The sequence below is a fragment of the Glandiceps talaboti genome, chromosome 8, assembly GCF_964340395.1.
Source record: "Glandiceps talaboti chromosome 8, keGlaTala1.1, whole genome shotgun sequence".
Lineage (NCBI taxonomy): Eukaryota > Metazoa > Hemichordata > Enteropneusta > Spengelidae > Glandiceps > Glandiceps talaboti.
Window position 1 is genome coordinate 19,813,642 of NC_135556.1, and position 15,050 is coordinate 19,828,691.

Below are 15,050 nucleotides of genomic sequence, written 5' to 3' on the forward strand. Positions count from 1 at the left end.
CAAAGACTTGGCTGGGATTGCCTTCTGAATAAGTTGAAAAACAAGCTCTCTAAACCAAACATAAGGCTCCAAGCTAAAAAACAACAGTCTACTGGGAGAAGCCTGTATGCATTGACGTAAGTCAGATACGATAGTATGTCTATTGAGGCGTCGATCCCAGTGGAAAACACTACACAAATGTATATCTCTTAGGATTTATTTCTACTTATATAAGTAACTACTTGAATTCCCCCTTTCCACTCCATAAAGATGACTGATACTAGAACATTATTGGCAAGCCATAAGTATTTTCATTCTAAATTCAATTTTAAATTAGTCCTCTATACCATGGTACTCTCCTTTCATCATTACTGAATAATTTAGTCCAGTTTGCCCTAAGGCTCTGCAAGCTATCATTATAGTGTATAGTTTAGAAGCATTAGCAATATACATGATGGCCTTCCCGCTGACATCCAAATATCAAAACTCATCGATCATTGACACAAATAAGGCTGCGTTCACATGATGATATTTTAAAAGTAAAATTGTGAAAAATCGATAATGTCGTTTTTTTTTTGTTTTGATGTGTTTTAATGTGTTTTACAGGACATGATGTTTTTTGACCATTTACAAGGAAACATAGTCTAATGCTCTCCTTCATCCATCAAATCTGCCAGATCTCTCTTTCAAAGACCACGTTAGATACCATGTTACCATGTTACCATGGCATCCAGACTAAAGAACACCCCAAAGACGGAACAATCAAAAAATGATGCTGTTTACATATGCGCAAACATAATGGTTTCAGCACATGCATAAATACATAATTGATGGGGGTCATTCCGGAGGTCAAATGTGTCTATTTTTGAATTGTTGTGTTTTCGGTCGTTCACACACCACTGTTTTCAAATCTTTCGGTTTTTTTGTCCCATTTACACAGGATCTGTTTTCGAATCAAAATAGATTATTATCAATCTCATTTACACAGAATCTGTTTTCAAAACATGTTGTTTTCAAAAACATTTGGCAGTGTTTTCAAATCGTTCTGTTTTTGTGTACATTTATGTTGTCTCCGTGTAGGCGGTAGGTGCAAACACAACACAATAATTGCCTTTTTTATTTGAAAACAGCATCGTGTAAATAACGCCTAGTTTTTGTTCACATATTAGTGAGTGTTGGAAATTTGATTTCATATCAAGTACAAGATGCTATAAACCTACATATTGTCACTACTAGAAAATTTCGCTACTATTCTTCAGCTTAGTTTCAAAAGACTAATTTTTAATACTATTTGCCAGACTGGTACATTGTGTTCGTGTACAAGAAGGCAATTTTAATAGTCACTACTTATTTTTGCATTTTTGTTTTCCAGCGAAATAAGTCTTTAGCAAAATTTCTCCAGGTTTACAGTATTTATATGTGCAGCATTCTTTAAGAAAACTTGGTAATGATTGTAAAAAGAATATCACACTGAAAAGCAGGTGTGAACAATTATTAATTTTCTTTAATTAGCTAATTATCACAGGTTATAGAAATCAGGCAATTAGTGCCTGCAGACTAATGAAACATATCACATTACACAATATAGATATATATATATATATATATAGAGAGAGAAAGATTGCGTCAAAAATAAAGTGAAACTACAAAATAAAACCATTCTTATACTTACACATAGTGCAAACACTAAAGACTTATATAGTTTCATTACTAGTTTTGAAATTGGCTGATAAATCATAATTGATGTCTAACGGACAATCTTTATTATCAACATTGCTATCCCGGCAATAATAGAAAACCTACACTGTACCGTACTTGTCAACATGCATATAAAATATCACAAAACTAATTACATTAAAAAGATCATTAAATTTGAGAATTTGTATTATATATCAAATTTCATTTCATTCCAGAAACAGATCATAAGAGAACAGCCTGAGAACAGAGACAGATAGTTATACACACACACACACACACACACACACACACACACACACACACACACACATACACACACACAAACACACACACACACATGCACATACACACACATGCACACACACACATGCACACGAACACACACACACACATACATGCACACACACACACACACATGCACACACACACACATACACACACACATGCACACACACACATGCACACGAACACACACACACATGCACACACACATGCACACGAACACACGCACACACATGCACACACATACACAGACACACACACATACACACATGCACACATACACACATACATACATATGTACATACGTACATACGTACATACATACGTACGTACATACGTACATACGTACGTACATACATACATACATACATACATACCGGTACATACATACATACCAGAGACTCAAGACAGACTAACAGACAGGTATCACCACAACATTAGCTTACATGAGATTACAAATGTGAATCACATCTACAGCAAATCTGATTTAAATAGGTACTATGTGGGTCCATCCAGTAACAAACTGAATACAAGAAAATCTGCTGTCAAACACTATATGCATGGGCATAAGCTAAAGGATTACTTTACCATACATACCAATTGACTCTTTCCCAGAATAACACAGTGAGTCATTAATTTCCCCTTATCTAATCCAGGGTAGTACAATCTATTGGATTGAGGAGTTTTACACCTGCTTCCCAAGTATTCAGCTGAGATTCATTACCGTAATCTTACACCCTGACACAGAATTACAAAGTATTCATACAAACTCATTCAGATACACTCTAACACACAATTACAAGGTAACTCTTAAGGCTGCGACATACGAGGCGATTTGGTGAGTAATCCGCCACACGCGACAAGGCTAGCAACTACGACCGAGTGCGTACATGATGCTAATCACTGGGCAACACGAGAAGCAAATTGCAACAAATTGCATCTCGACCCTGCTATATAAATAGGAACCTGGTAGGACAGAGTCTGCTATGTGAAGGAGTTAATCCTATGTGCTTACAGAGGCTGAAATATGGTACTTCAGTCATGTACAACTAGTAACACCGAAGTATGAAAGCACTTTCTCTATGTGCCACACTCATTTATATCATTCATATCAAGTGTAAAAGTATACTATTTCACTTGCTAATACATGTATTAATTGTGGTAGGCATTTTATAGAAGTGTATACTATTATTGTATACTTGCAATCTTTACCTACCTAAACAATTTGTTGGATGGAGTTGTCGTTTTAGAAAATCTGAACACGATATCTGCACATCAGATAGCTGTAATAATGATGCTGCATACAGTAACTGCTGAACAATGTCTGCTCGGATTTCCACACGACCTGAAACATAATCACACGGCATACACAAAGTCAGAATTCTCAATAGCGAACGATCTTCAAGATAACATCTTTCAGATGTTACTATACATGGATTGTGCATATGTATATATAAACAGGTGTGAAACTAGTCAAAAGATTTCAAGCCGTTTTGATACAGAATTACTACTGACTATATAAAAATCACTATTTGTATTCTATTCAAACTTCTTTAAATAAAAAGTCTGCTGAGGTGCGAAACTAGTCAAAGATTCACATCATTTTGGACTAATTTATCACTAAGTATATAATAAACATATCATGAATAAAATATTCAAAGCAACAGACCAGCTGATGATTACGGGCACATATCTCTACATACCCAGATAGAAATAACCAATCATCTAATCATTAATATCTAAATTCTATAGGCAAAAACGAATTTTATGGCTTTTTGGGGGGGGGGGGGGGGGAGGACCATCTGGTATAAAATTGAGATAGTTAATATGTTGTTTTTGGTTGGGGAAGGACCATTTGGTGTGAAAATTTGCCATTATTGAACCCAATTATTCACAGTTTTGATGATAATTTCTGTCATCAGACTGAAATTACAGTATGTGTAGTAACGTAGTGCATGATATCAAATAACACTGAGACCAGCTGACTGTCTCTCAGATTATCGTCAGGAGAATTCATTATAAATATATGTATGTATTATACAATGGTAAAGTGGTTTGAGCACAGAGTGGGAGAGCGCTATATAAAAACCAACATTATTATATACCGCTATGCACACAACACATGTACATCAAATCACAATATATGAAACATCGATAATTTTCCTTTTTTAGTGAATATGACAACTTATTTGTGGTGTTCTATCGTACTTTCCTACATCATGTGATATTGTATACCAGTATATTTCTACATTTTAAACATACACTTGTCACTGGGATAATTGTATTCTAGACTCTCTAGACTATATAAAAATCCAACTGTGTATTGTGATGGTGAAATATAAAATAGGGTTGTTAAATGGACACAGCTTCTACCCATATGTGATCAACTGAGTCAATCTCACTTAGAAAGCGTTTCAGTTCGATTTATTCACAAGCTTGTCTATATCACAATCTGTGATTTCGTTTCACTTCTCACTAACCACTTGTATTTATCATCAGCATTAACCCATTAATTTAGCCACGCCCCCCAAGGCCATTCTCAGCATACCTGTTTGTAGACGTTAACATAATATTAGCCTATATGCAAATTATGTTGATGTTAACTCTGGTGTTTATCTGAGTAACAAGGACATATTTACATATGAATGGCTCATTTGAATATAATCAAATAGTCTGATGTAGTGTCATCACTCCCCATTGTGACCAATCAGTTTGAGTGTTCATTTACATAATAACTTCATTTGAATATAGTCAAGTAGTCACTCCCCATTGCAACCGACACAACAACATTTTTACTAAGCAACATGGAACAGAAAGAGAAGGAAATCGGTACACGAGAACAGATCAAACCAAGATATACCTTGGTTATTACACATTAAGCTTGAAAAACCACAACATTTTTACATTTGAGTATCAATAAACTCTTGTTTGTAAACATCACAAAAAGACATCGAAGATGCGCAGTACAGAACCACTATGAACAACAATCATGAAAACACCAATAGTTTTATCTGGTATTTTGGTTATTCACTTGTGAGTCTAATATCTTACCTGTATATGCATATTCTATAAGAAGTTCCATTGCTTTGGCATCTACTTCTTTCATGGTTATTGTGTCCTGTTTGGCCTCAGCCATGTCACCTGTAAACATTGCCCAGAAATAGTTACTGAAAGCTGCCAGAACAATTTTGTGTGTTGCAAATGTCTGATCTCCCACTGAAATATTCACATCGCATAACGTCTGTGATTTACGTAAATTATTCATCAGATTCAGTGATTTTAATCCAAACTTTTTGTCAGCCTCGTGAATGATCACGTCTGGGTCCTGTGGGTCTATTTTATCGAAGTCCATCTTCTGGTTTCCCTGGGATGGTGGCGTCTCTTGATCTTGCCTTAGAGAGATGATATTGTGTATCAGCTGTGGGCCATGTGGTGTGATTCTGTTTCGCCTCAACATTCACTGCTGCCTTCTCAATGTAGCTTCTTCCTGAAAAATTAAAGAATAAAATAAAGTGCATGAATATCTGATTTGAAAGTTGACAAGTTGTACATTGAGTATGTACATGCATGTACCATCATGAATGCCTACAACTAGTCCACAGACTTGCCTATCTGACTTGACATACTGGCTTGACAGAGTACTGTTCATGTGAGCAACATTGCACAGCCAGATGGCCAAGTCTTTGGGCTAGCCTACGACATATACCAATTGAAAATAACAGGAACGACAATAATTGTCCAGCTTTTGTCACACACCTCTTTTGTGTCAATAAGAGTGTTTTATTGCTAATCGACTTTAAAGTTTGGTAAGGGGTGTATCTGTGATTGATTAAATTTACAAATCAGTCACAGATACACCCCTTACCAAAGATCACATTCCATAAATCAGCTTAACAAAATGGGTCAACCCATTATGATCCATATACATATATCTAACTTTGCAGTTGTTCAGAGAGTACATTAAACCAAGTTTTCGTTGTGAAACAATGATATTGAAATATAACTTGAGATTCAAAACTGAACCTAGTGTTAACTTTATGATTTACTCTTGTTGTTTCTAATGAACAATCATGTAATAATGCATTTATTAATGTCAGAGATTTCTTTCAGTGTATACACAATATCAATTGACTACCAGTACCTTTCAGTCTAGTTAGTCCATGAACCAGATAGGGTAATTGTACCAAAACAATTTTACCGAACGATATTTTCACCAGTGATATGTATTATGCTATTCTAATATCAAAAATGCTTTGGATAAAGATTACTACTAGAAAGCTACCAAACACAGATGTCCACCAAGCATTTTTGAAATCTACAGAAAAATTGTTTTAGAAAATAATGTTTCATTTGGTACCTCATTTTGGTACCAATTGGCTAAATATCAGGGTCTGGCTCATGAACTAGTATATATGGTATCATTACGATCTACATGACCATGTTGGCATCCAGGCAAAGTACCTTTATACACATCTGTCACACTGAGAAAAAAAAACACTTTTATCCTAGTCTAAGAGCATCAAGAAATTAGTTACTGCAGGATCAACTGTGCTCAATGATGCACAGAAACATTAAAGAAAACAACCTATATGAACTAATCTTAAACTCTTAAAATCCTTATAGACAACACTGGGTGACACCTAACAGTAAATTAGTCCAGAAATAGCTACCTGGTTTGAAAATGTTGTTCATCAGAACAGCCTTTACTGTCAAACCAGCTGCAGTATGTCGAATTAGATACACATGAAGTCTCTGGGTTAACAGCCAATGGGTGTGACCAATATTAAATGCATACATTGCTCTTAAGTCCACTGTATGATACATGTTACAGGTAAAATAGATGAATTATTTGATATCAAAGTGCACTTTATACACACTGCCCTAATACTTAACTGGAATCCAAATACAGTTGTTATTTTGAAGGTTCATAGTTCCATTGTCAGGTTTACATCAAAACCCTCTTTCAGGTGAAGTTCATGTAAATTTAAGGGTTAAATCAACACTACCTTTGATAGCAATAACTCACTCACATGGAATGTCAAGCTTTGGTAATATTTTCATACACTGAAAATGTACTGGATGATGCAACAATTGTAAGTCTGGATGCCAGCATGGTCTCGAACTAAATCATGTGAGTGAAGGTGTAAATCGTAACGATACAGTATAGGAACCAGAGTACAACAATATGGTGACCTATTCTGATATTATGTGTTGACTTCAAACAAATAAATATAGAACTGTTTTTAGTTTCATCTTTATACATTGACTAACTGACCAATCACTCTAAAGTCAGCTATAATACATGTGTAAATGACAACCCCATGATGTGAGAGTGCAAGTTTCGCTTACTCTGGGTATTTGCATATTAAGTGCTTACGGTGTTCTCTCCAGCCGTATACACTCACGAAAGTACAGTAGAAAACACCACAAGCAGGAGTGCAAATACCCCTGGGTACCCACACTGGCACTCATTTATCTGGAATTCTGTTATCATTACATAACACATTGTATATTTATCTGAAAATACAAATTTCCGTAAATATGATACTGTGCGATCACATGATTCTATGTACAGGGAATGATAGTGTGGATCATCATTTGCATATCATTTGCATACAGTTATGCAATAATGTAGTTCGGGAATTGCTTTACAGTGCAAATCATTTCATTTTTAATATTTTTTATTTGACATGTTGCAGTACAGTCAGTTCCCGTTTATAGTGTATTTACAATGTAAATATTGTACATACTTCACTTACACATAATATAGTGAAATAAATCTAATCAAATTGATTTCTGGGTCCGCACCCAAAAATCAGCACCCCAACACGATCATGATTTCAACCTAATGCTGTAGTACATATGGATACAATTGACCCCTAATTAATATTTAGAATGTCTAATTATTGGTATTTCAACAATTTTCAGTAAATATATTGTTGGCTGGCTGATCAAGAATAAATAATACTTCAGTTACAGCTAGTGCAACTTTAATACCTTGCGAGCTTATTGTGTCTTGAATAAAAGCCAACCACTGTTTAGTCAGTGTAAGCTGGTCAGAACAATACAATGACCCTGAGTATCATAATCATTATGTACTTAACTAGGGACATCGTTGTCTAAACTATCTCTCTAGTGAAACAATCGATACTCTGTTTTATATTGTTCTCACCCACAGAGTAGACATCATCATTTTCCTCTTTAAGTAGCTGATATATTACTAACTGACGTAGGTATACACGACGTAGTATAAAGGGGTAATTCATAAACTATGTGTAGGTACACCCTATAATATTTCAAACCGGGGTAAAGTACAGTACACCTTATATGTTACATACATGTTTCAGTACACACTGCATGGACTTTTGCCAATCTGATTACAAAATGATACAGGAATGACAGGTTTGCTTTATCTACTGATATTTCCTTTGTGTATTTTGTCAGTTGTTTTTGATTTTTTTGTCCCAGGAATGAATGTCTCCTTCGTACAGGAAAAACAAAATTGAAAAAACAACAACATGGCAATATACAAAGGAAATATCGGTAAATACAGCAGCCAAACCTTATGAGGAAATACATCAGATTTTAGTCAGATTAGGACTTTTACCTGTTTTGATCTGCAAATTGCTTTGTCGAAAGTACAGACAATGAAAAACTTACTAATGATGCCAGATTTGTATTCCATCCACATAAAGTTTTGAGCACTGACTTCTACCACACGATCCCATTAATCGATATAAGAACACTGCAGCAACATTCACAGGTTCTGTCGGTTCTGATGGATAATGTACACAACGACTTGGGCCAATTCACACATGTACACATAGACTGAAACCAATGCTGTACACTGTGTCTATATATGGACCTGTCTACTATCACAGTATCAGTATACCCGGTCAGTCACTCCTGTATGAGTTCCAGACAATATTGACACTGTGAGCAGTTCAACCCAGTCTCTGCAACTGTTACCAGTTGCTACAGTATTTAGATAAGAGTGATGGAATCCAGGCAACACATCTACTTGTGTATCGGTAACCAATGGCAACACACCCACCGAGTACAGAATAAATAATATCCTACCAGGGCTTTGAAAACTTCAAATCCTCTACATGTTGTCATTTATGCCCAAAACATACAAAATCTATTAACTGTTTAAATAAACTTACTGAAAAATTCTTTACAGACTGGATTAATGTTTTATGTATATACAAATTTTAGCAATTTGTCAACAACTCACAAAGTTAAATTTTAATACAAACTATTAGTAGACAACTAAGGAATATACATGTACTCCAAAATAAGCATACAGATTTTTGGTATTTTAATTTATTTTGAGGTACTTCACAATGTATTTCTTAGCACATTTCAAGACGTAATACTGAAATTATCAAGCAACCTATAACTTATGCTAGTAAAACTAAAAGAGCACATCACTGCAATTTAGCAACCAACTAAATTTGGTCATTTTTCATCTTTTGTTCTTTTGATCTTAGTCTTGGTGTTACAACCCACAAAAAAAACTGGTGCCTTTGCTTGAATGAAGTGAGCCAAGGAAAGACTTCATGCAAAGACAAAATTAGGTAAAAACAACAATGCAACTGATACAAAAACAACAGTGGATGCCATAATGTTGGTTCATGTGATGCTGTTATCAGTTTGTTTATATCTGTGTAAGTTACAATGTTGCAGTAACAGTTTGATTCAATCAATATAAAGTGTAGGGTCCTATCAGTAAACAGAATTATGGGTCTTGAGCTCCTGTAGTGTATATACTGTGATGACATTATAATTGCATTGTATGTCTTTGCATGACACTTGTCTCAATGGAACTTTCACAACAAGCAAGCAAATGTACCGGTATACTTTTGCAGGTTGTATCATATGGAGACAATCCAATTATAAGGTAATCATACTTGAATGACAAGTAAGGCTTGCTACCTACATGAGTAGTACACATTGTATTTCATTCTACATAAAGGCTTTTGATACTTGAGGCAATCATAGTTCATCCCCCCTTGTATTAAATCAGGTCAGAGTTCAAATCAGCGAATACTATGGTTCAATAGCACTATTTTGAATTATTTTGCCACTGGCAGCATGTTCATTCTTAGGTAGGCTGTGGTCACTGTTGTTTTGATATATTGTGACGACGGTCAGTCGGAACAACTCAGTCTTCCAAAAGTACTTTTGCTAGATCGTGTGCCACTGCCCATCGCAAAACAGTAGTGACTGTGATCTACCTAGAGTAAATATGTGGTCAGAGGTAAAACATTTTGAAATAGCACTTAGTTTCATATAGAAAGGTGATATATCTTATAGACAACAAGAAAGACAGAGTAATCTTTAAACTACCAAACAACACAGGTGCTGGTGATGTTTATCTGTATCCTAACCAAACAACACTGGTTACTCTTATAGTATTTACCTGGTCTGTTAATACAGTGCTATAACCCTTTGACCTTGTATCAAATAAATAAAACGGCCATGAATCAAAATAGATCAGCTGTCTGGTGTATCGTTATGCTAATGAGATGTCTGAAATTAAAAGTCATACCGTAGAATTTATTTTTTTACAAAAAAAATTGTATTGAAAGTCACATTCTCTATAGAAAATGATGTATATATATACAGTGTAAGGTATTATACCAATAGAATAATGGTATATCACATACATACACTAACCTTTACAATTGAATGTACACAGTGTACTGTCCAGATTAGAACACTACATATATATCATTCTCGCAAACCAGAGCTGTTATTTCTACTGCGACACTGCGATATAGCAGTGTGCCTTGGACGTGCCATAAAAGAGGCTGTGGTTGTTTACAACGATGCATATATATGTAACAAGTTACTTTCACTTCAGTAGTTTTACTGGGTGGCTCTACAATGTACACTAAAATTGACTTAAAATCAGATTAACAGACGTAGTTAACTTAGCATAGTGCCTATTGAAAACTGGGTATCATCAATCTGCAAATTCTACTAGCATTTTTTAAAAATAACCAGTATATGAAAGGGCTACTATGTGTCATTGAACATTTATTCAATGTTTGGAGCATGTGCTCTTTGCTTTAAATGTCTTGTTTGTTTTCTTTGTTTCTTTTATATGTTTTTATTGTTGTCCTTTATCATTTATAGATTTGGAGAATCTTGAATGACAGGGGTCATCATTTGGAACAGTGCTGGGCAATGAAATGTCTCTCTGTATTAGAAATATAAATATTAAATAAATAAACAAACAAACAAACAAACAAACAAACAAAATAAATAAATAATGTAACTATTCTTTCTCAGTTATGCACTATTCAAAGACCAGTGGCCTATAGTATTGAAATTAAACATTACTCTAATTATAAGCAAATTTTTAAAAAATGCGTGTTTCCGATAACTCGACCAACCCTAGTTTAAGCCTCTGACCCTAAACATTATTTATACATTTAAAACAAAATGATAAGAAAATCTTTGTCTTCTTGACCTTCATGTATGTCTGTTTTCTTTCCCCAGTGATGTCTGTACATATTTCATCAGACAATCAGGGAAGGGTATTCTGACCGACATTTTGTTTGATTTTGTGAGATGACTTTGGACACAGAGAACAGAATGCTATCTATACAGCGATGAAAAATATACAAACTTTGAAGTTCAATGTCTTCATAAAACATTGTATTTGACCTTCCTTGTATCATGGTTGCCCAAAGAGTGTGAATAAAAAGCAAAATTTTTCAAAAAATAAAATAAATTTCAAAAAATGAAATAAAATTGAATAAAATCTCAACCTAACCTATGCTGTTCTCTGAGCTAGGCCATGTTATCGGAAAAACACAATTTTATACTTTTTTCCCTAAACAGTATCTACTCATCAAATACTACATATCATTGAGTTTTAATCACTACAGCTGTTGACGATAATAATTCCAGTCAAGCACTAAGAGAAAACATTATCAGGTCATTCCTACCTGGTGTATGAGGACACAGCAATAAAAGCAATCAATACTAAATCAACTGCCTGAAGGACATCTTTCCTAGGCTATTTATAAATCTTACGTAGTATAGACAAATTTGCATGTAATGCAGTTACAACAATGTATTATACAGAGAACAGAATGCTTCTATTGATACAGGAATGAAAAATAGAAGAACTTTGAAGTGCACTGTTTTCATGAAACATTGTTTTGACCTTCCGCCTTGTATCATGGTTAGCAAGGAGTGAGAATACCCTTCCTTTGGGGAGTTAGAACATACCTTTCTAGTACCTTGGTGAGTCAAAGGGAACAATACAGGCCTTCCTTGTACCATAGTGAGTTAAGGCACTACAATACGCTCCTTCCTCGGGCATCAGAACGTACCTTCTTCATACCTTGGTTTTAAGTCAAGGAGTTAGAATTTACAGGCCTTCCTAAGTTAGTACAATGTACCTTGTTAAGTCAAGGAGTTAGAATTTACAGGCCTTCCTGGGTCAGTCAAGGGGTGTACAGACCTACATTGTACCTTTACCTTGGTGAGTAAAGGCAATGCAAACATATACCTTCCTTTGAGAGTTAAAGTATACCTTCCTATGTACCTGATGAGTCAAGGAGTTACAATGTACCTTACTGGGGAGTTGAATATACCTTCCTTGTACCTTAGTCAAGGGTTACAACATACTTTCTTATGTACCATGGTGGTGAGTCAAGGTGTTACATTGTACCTGTGGTCCAGGAGCTTCCTTATGTACCTTGGTGAGTCAAAGTGTTACACTGTACATTTGTACTTTTGGAGTTTCCTTATTTACCTTGGCAAGTCAAGGGGTTACAACATACCTTCCTTATACCTTGGTCGGTCAAGAGGTTACAATAAACGTACATGTACCTTCCTTGTACCTTGGTGAATCAAGGGGTTACAAGGTACCTTCTTTGTACCTTGGTGAATCAAGGGGTTACAAGGTACCTTGGTGAATCAAGGGGTTACAATGTACCTTGGTGAATCAAGGGGTTACAACATGCCTTGGTGAATCAAGGGGTTACAAGGTACCTTGGTGAATCATGGGGTTACAACGTACCTTCGTGAATCAAGGGGTTACAACATGCCTTGGTGAATCAAGGGGTTACAAGGTACCTTGGTGAATCAAGGGGTTACAACGTACCTTCGTGAATCAAGGGGTTACAACGTACCTTGGTGAAACAAGGGGTTACAACGTACCTTGGTGAAACAAGGGGTTACAACATACCTTGGTGAATCAAGGGGTTACAACGTACCTTGGTGAATCAAGGGGTTACAACGTACCTTGGTGAATTAAGGAGTTACAACGTACCTTAGAGAATCAAGGGTTTACAACGTACCTTGGTGAATCAAGGAGTTACAATGTACCTTGGTGAATCAAGGAGTTACAACGTACCTTGGTGAATCAAGGAGTTACAACCTACCTTGGTGAATCAAGGGGTTACAACATACCTTGGTGAATCAAGGGGTTACAACATTATAACCTTGGTGAATCAAGGGTTTACAACGTACCTTGGTGAATCAAGGGGTTACAACATACCTTGGTGAATCAAGGAGTTACAATGTACCTTGGTGATCAAGGGTTTACCTTGGTGAATCAAGGGGTTACAACATACCTTATTAGTGAATCAAGGGGTTACAACGTACCTTGGTGAATCAAGGGTTTACAATGTACCTTGGTGAATCAAGGAGTTACAACATACCTTGGTGAATCAAGGAGTTACAACATACCTTGGTGAATTAAGGAGTTACAACGTACCTTGGTGAATCAAGGAGTTACAACATACTTTGGTGAATCAAGGAGTTACAACGTACCTTGGTGAATCAAGGGGTTACAATGTACCTTCAATATTTATAAATTAGATAGTATTCTTACTTGTAAGTTGTAGTCAACTGAACACCTTGCTGCACTTTCAAGCAGACTAAGTGCTAAAAGCACTTCCAAAGAGTCTACTTCAAAGCTGACAAACTCCGCTACAATAGTTCCCTTTCAATCCTGCCCTTTTTCTGTCTCGCATGAAACTAAAGTCAAGAGAATATAAAATGAGGGAAGAAGAATTCCTGTGAGTGAGTCTTTCCATGGGGTAAAATAATGCCAAGCTTGCCATGCCTATAAAGGCTAAATTACTCGGAGACATTTTTTCCCCTGTCCCCAAAGTCGGTGAAATTAATGTACATGCTTACTGGAGCAGAATAAATGCCAAACCATGAACAGTGGAGGGGATCACTGTATGTCCATGACCACAACGACGCTAAAATATGTGTAATAAAGGTACTAAAAGGATTGTGACACCTTCAAATTGAAAGAGTACAAAAACCAACATCCATGAACCTTTACCGTAAATATTGTTAATGCCGGATCCAGAGGGTATATAGTTTTGTACTTATATCTAATATATATACGTTTTTTGCAATAAATGAATACAAAAGGGAGTTAGTCTAGATCTTATAAAGGTCAACGTTCTCTATGTAGTGATCATAATGCGTATAGGAAACTAGACTACAGGGGAGTATAACCATCTGTTGTATATATATATATATATATATTGTGTAGTATTAAAAATATTACATTGATATGATAAACCCAGACTAAGCAGAAGGTACAATTCATAAATTTTAATAAAGGCAAAAAAAAAAAATTCTGTAGTTCCGATTAAGCTCAATTTTAGAATAGGTGGGGTAGGTAGATTTTTTTTGCATGTGTGAGTGTCTATTTCAGGTAGTTATGTTTTCTGTTGTTTTGCATATGGTCTCTGTTTTTTTTAATGGTTTCATCCCATCAGATGTACAGCCATTACAGATTGGAAGAACAGTTTTATATATATCTTAAGTTGACGTCATTTCCGCATTCACTATTTCTCGAGACTTCACAATTTTCGCAATTTTATTTGTTTTTCTCGAATATGTAAAAAAAAAGTATTCATGGTCAGCAATGAAAAACTAGGTGGGGTCGGGTATTACCGGAACGAAACAATTTTTTTTTTGGCCAACATCAATACATAGGGTATAGCTATACATTATCTATAAACATTAGATTTTACACACTGTCTGGTTTTTGTAGGAAGTATACCCATGATTATCCTACCCTCATCATGTTAAAGAATTTT

At 35.5% G+C, this 15,050-nt stretch overlaps 1 protein-coding gene across 1 annotated transcript in view; it reads right to left on the reverse strand.

Moving 5' to 3' along the window:
- LOC144439468 (kelch-like protein 18) overlaps positions 1–15,050 on the reverse strand; it is a 56,368-nt gene that overhangs the window by 9,871 nt on the left and 31,447 nt on the right. Inside the window, exons 2-3 of the mRNA XM_078128755.1 lie at positions 5,011–5,446; positions 3,176–3,304 (exon numbers count right to left, since the gene is read on the reverse strand). Of these exons, the coding sequence (XP_077984881.1) occupies positions 3,176–3,304; positions 5,011–5,416 (535 nt within the window). The 5' untranslated portion in view covers positions 5,417–5,446. The remainder of the gene's footprint in view (positions 1–3,175; positions 3,305–5,010; positions 5,447–15,050) is intronic.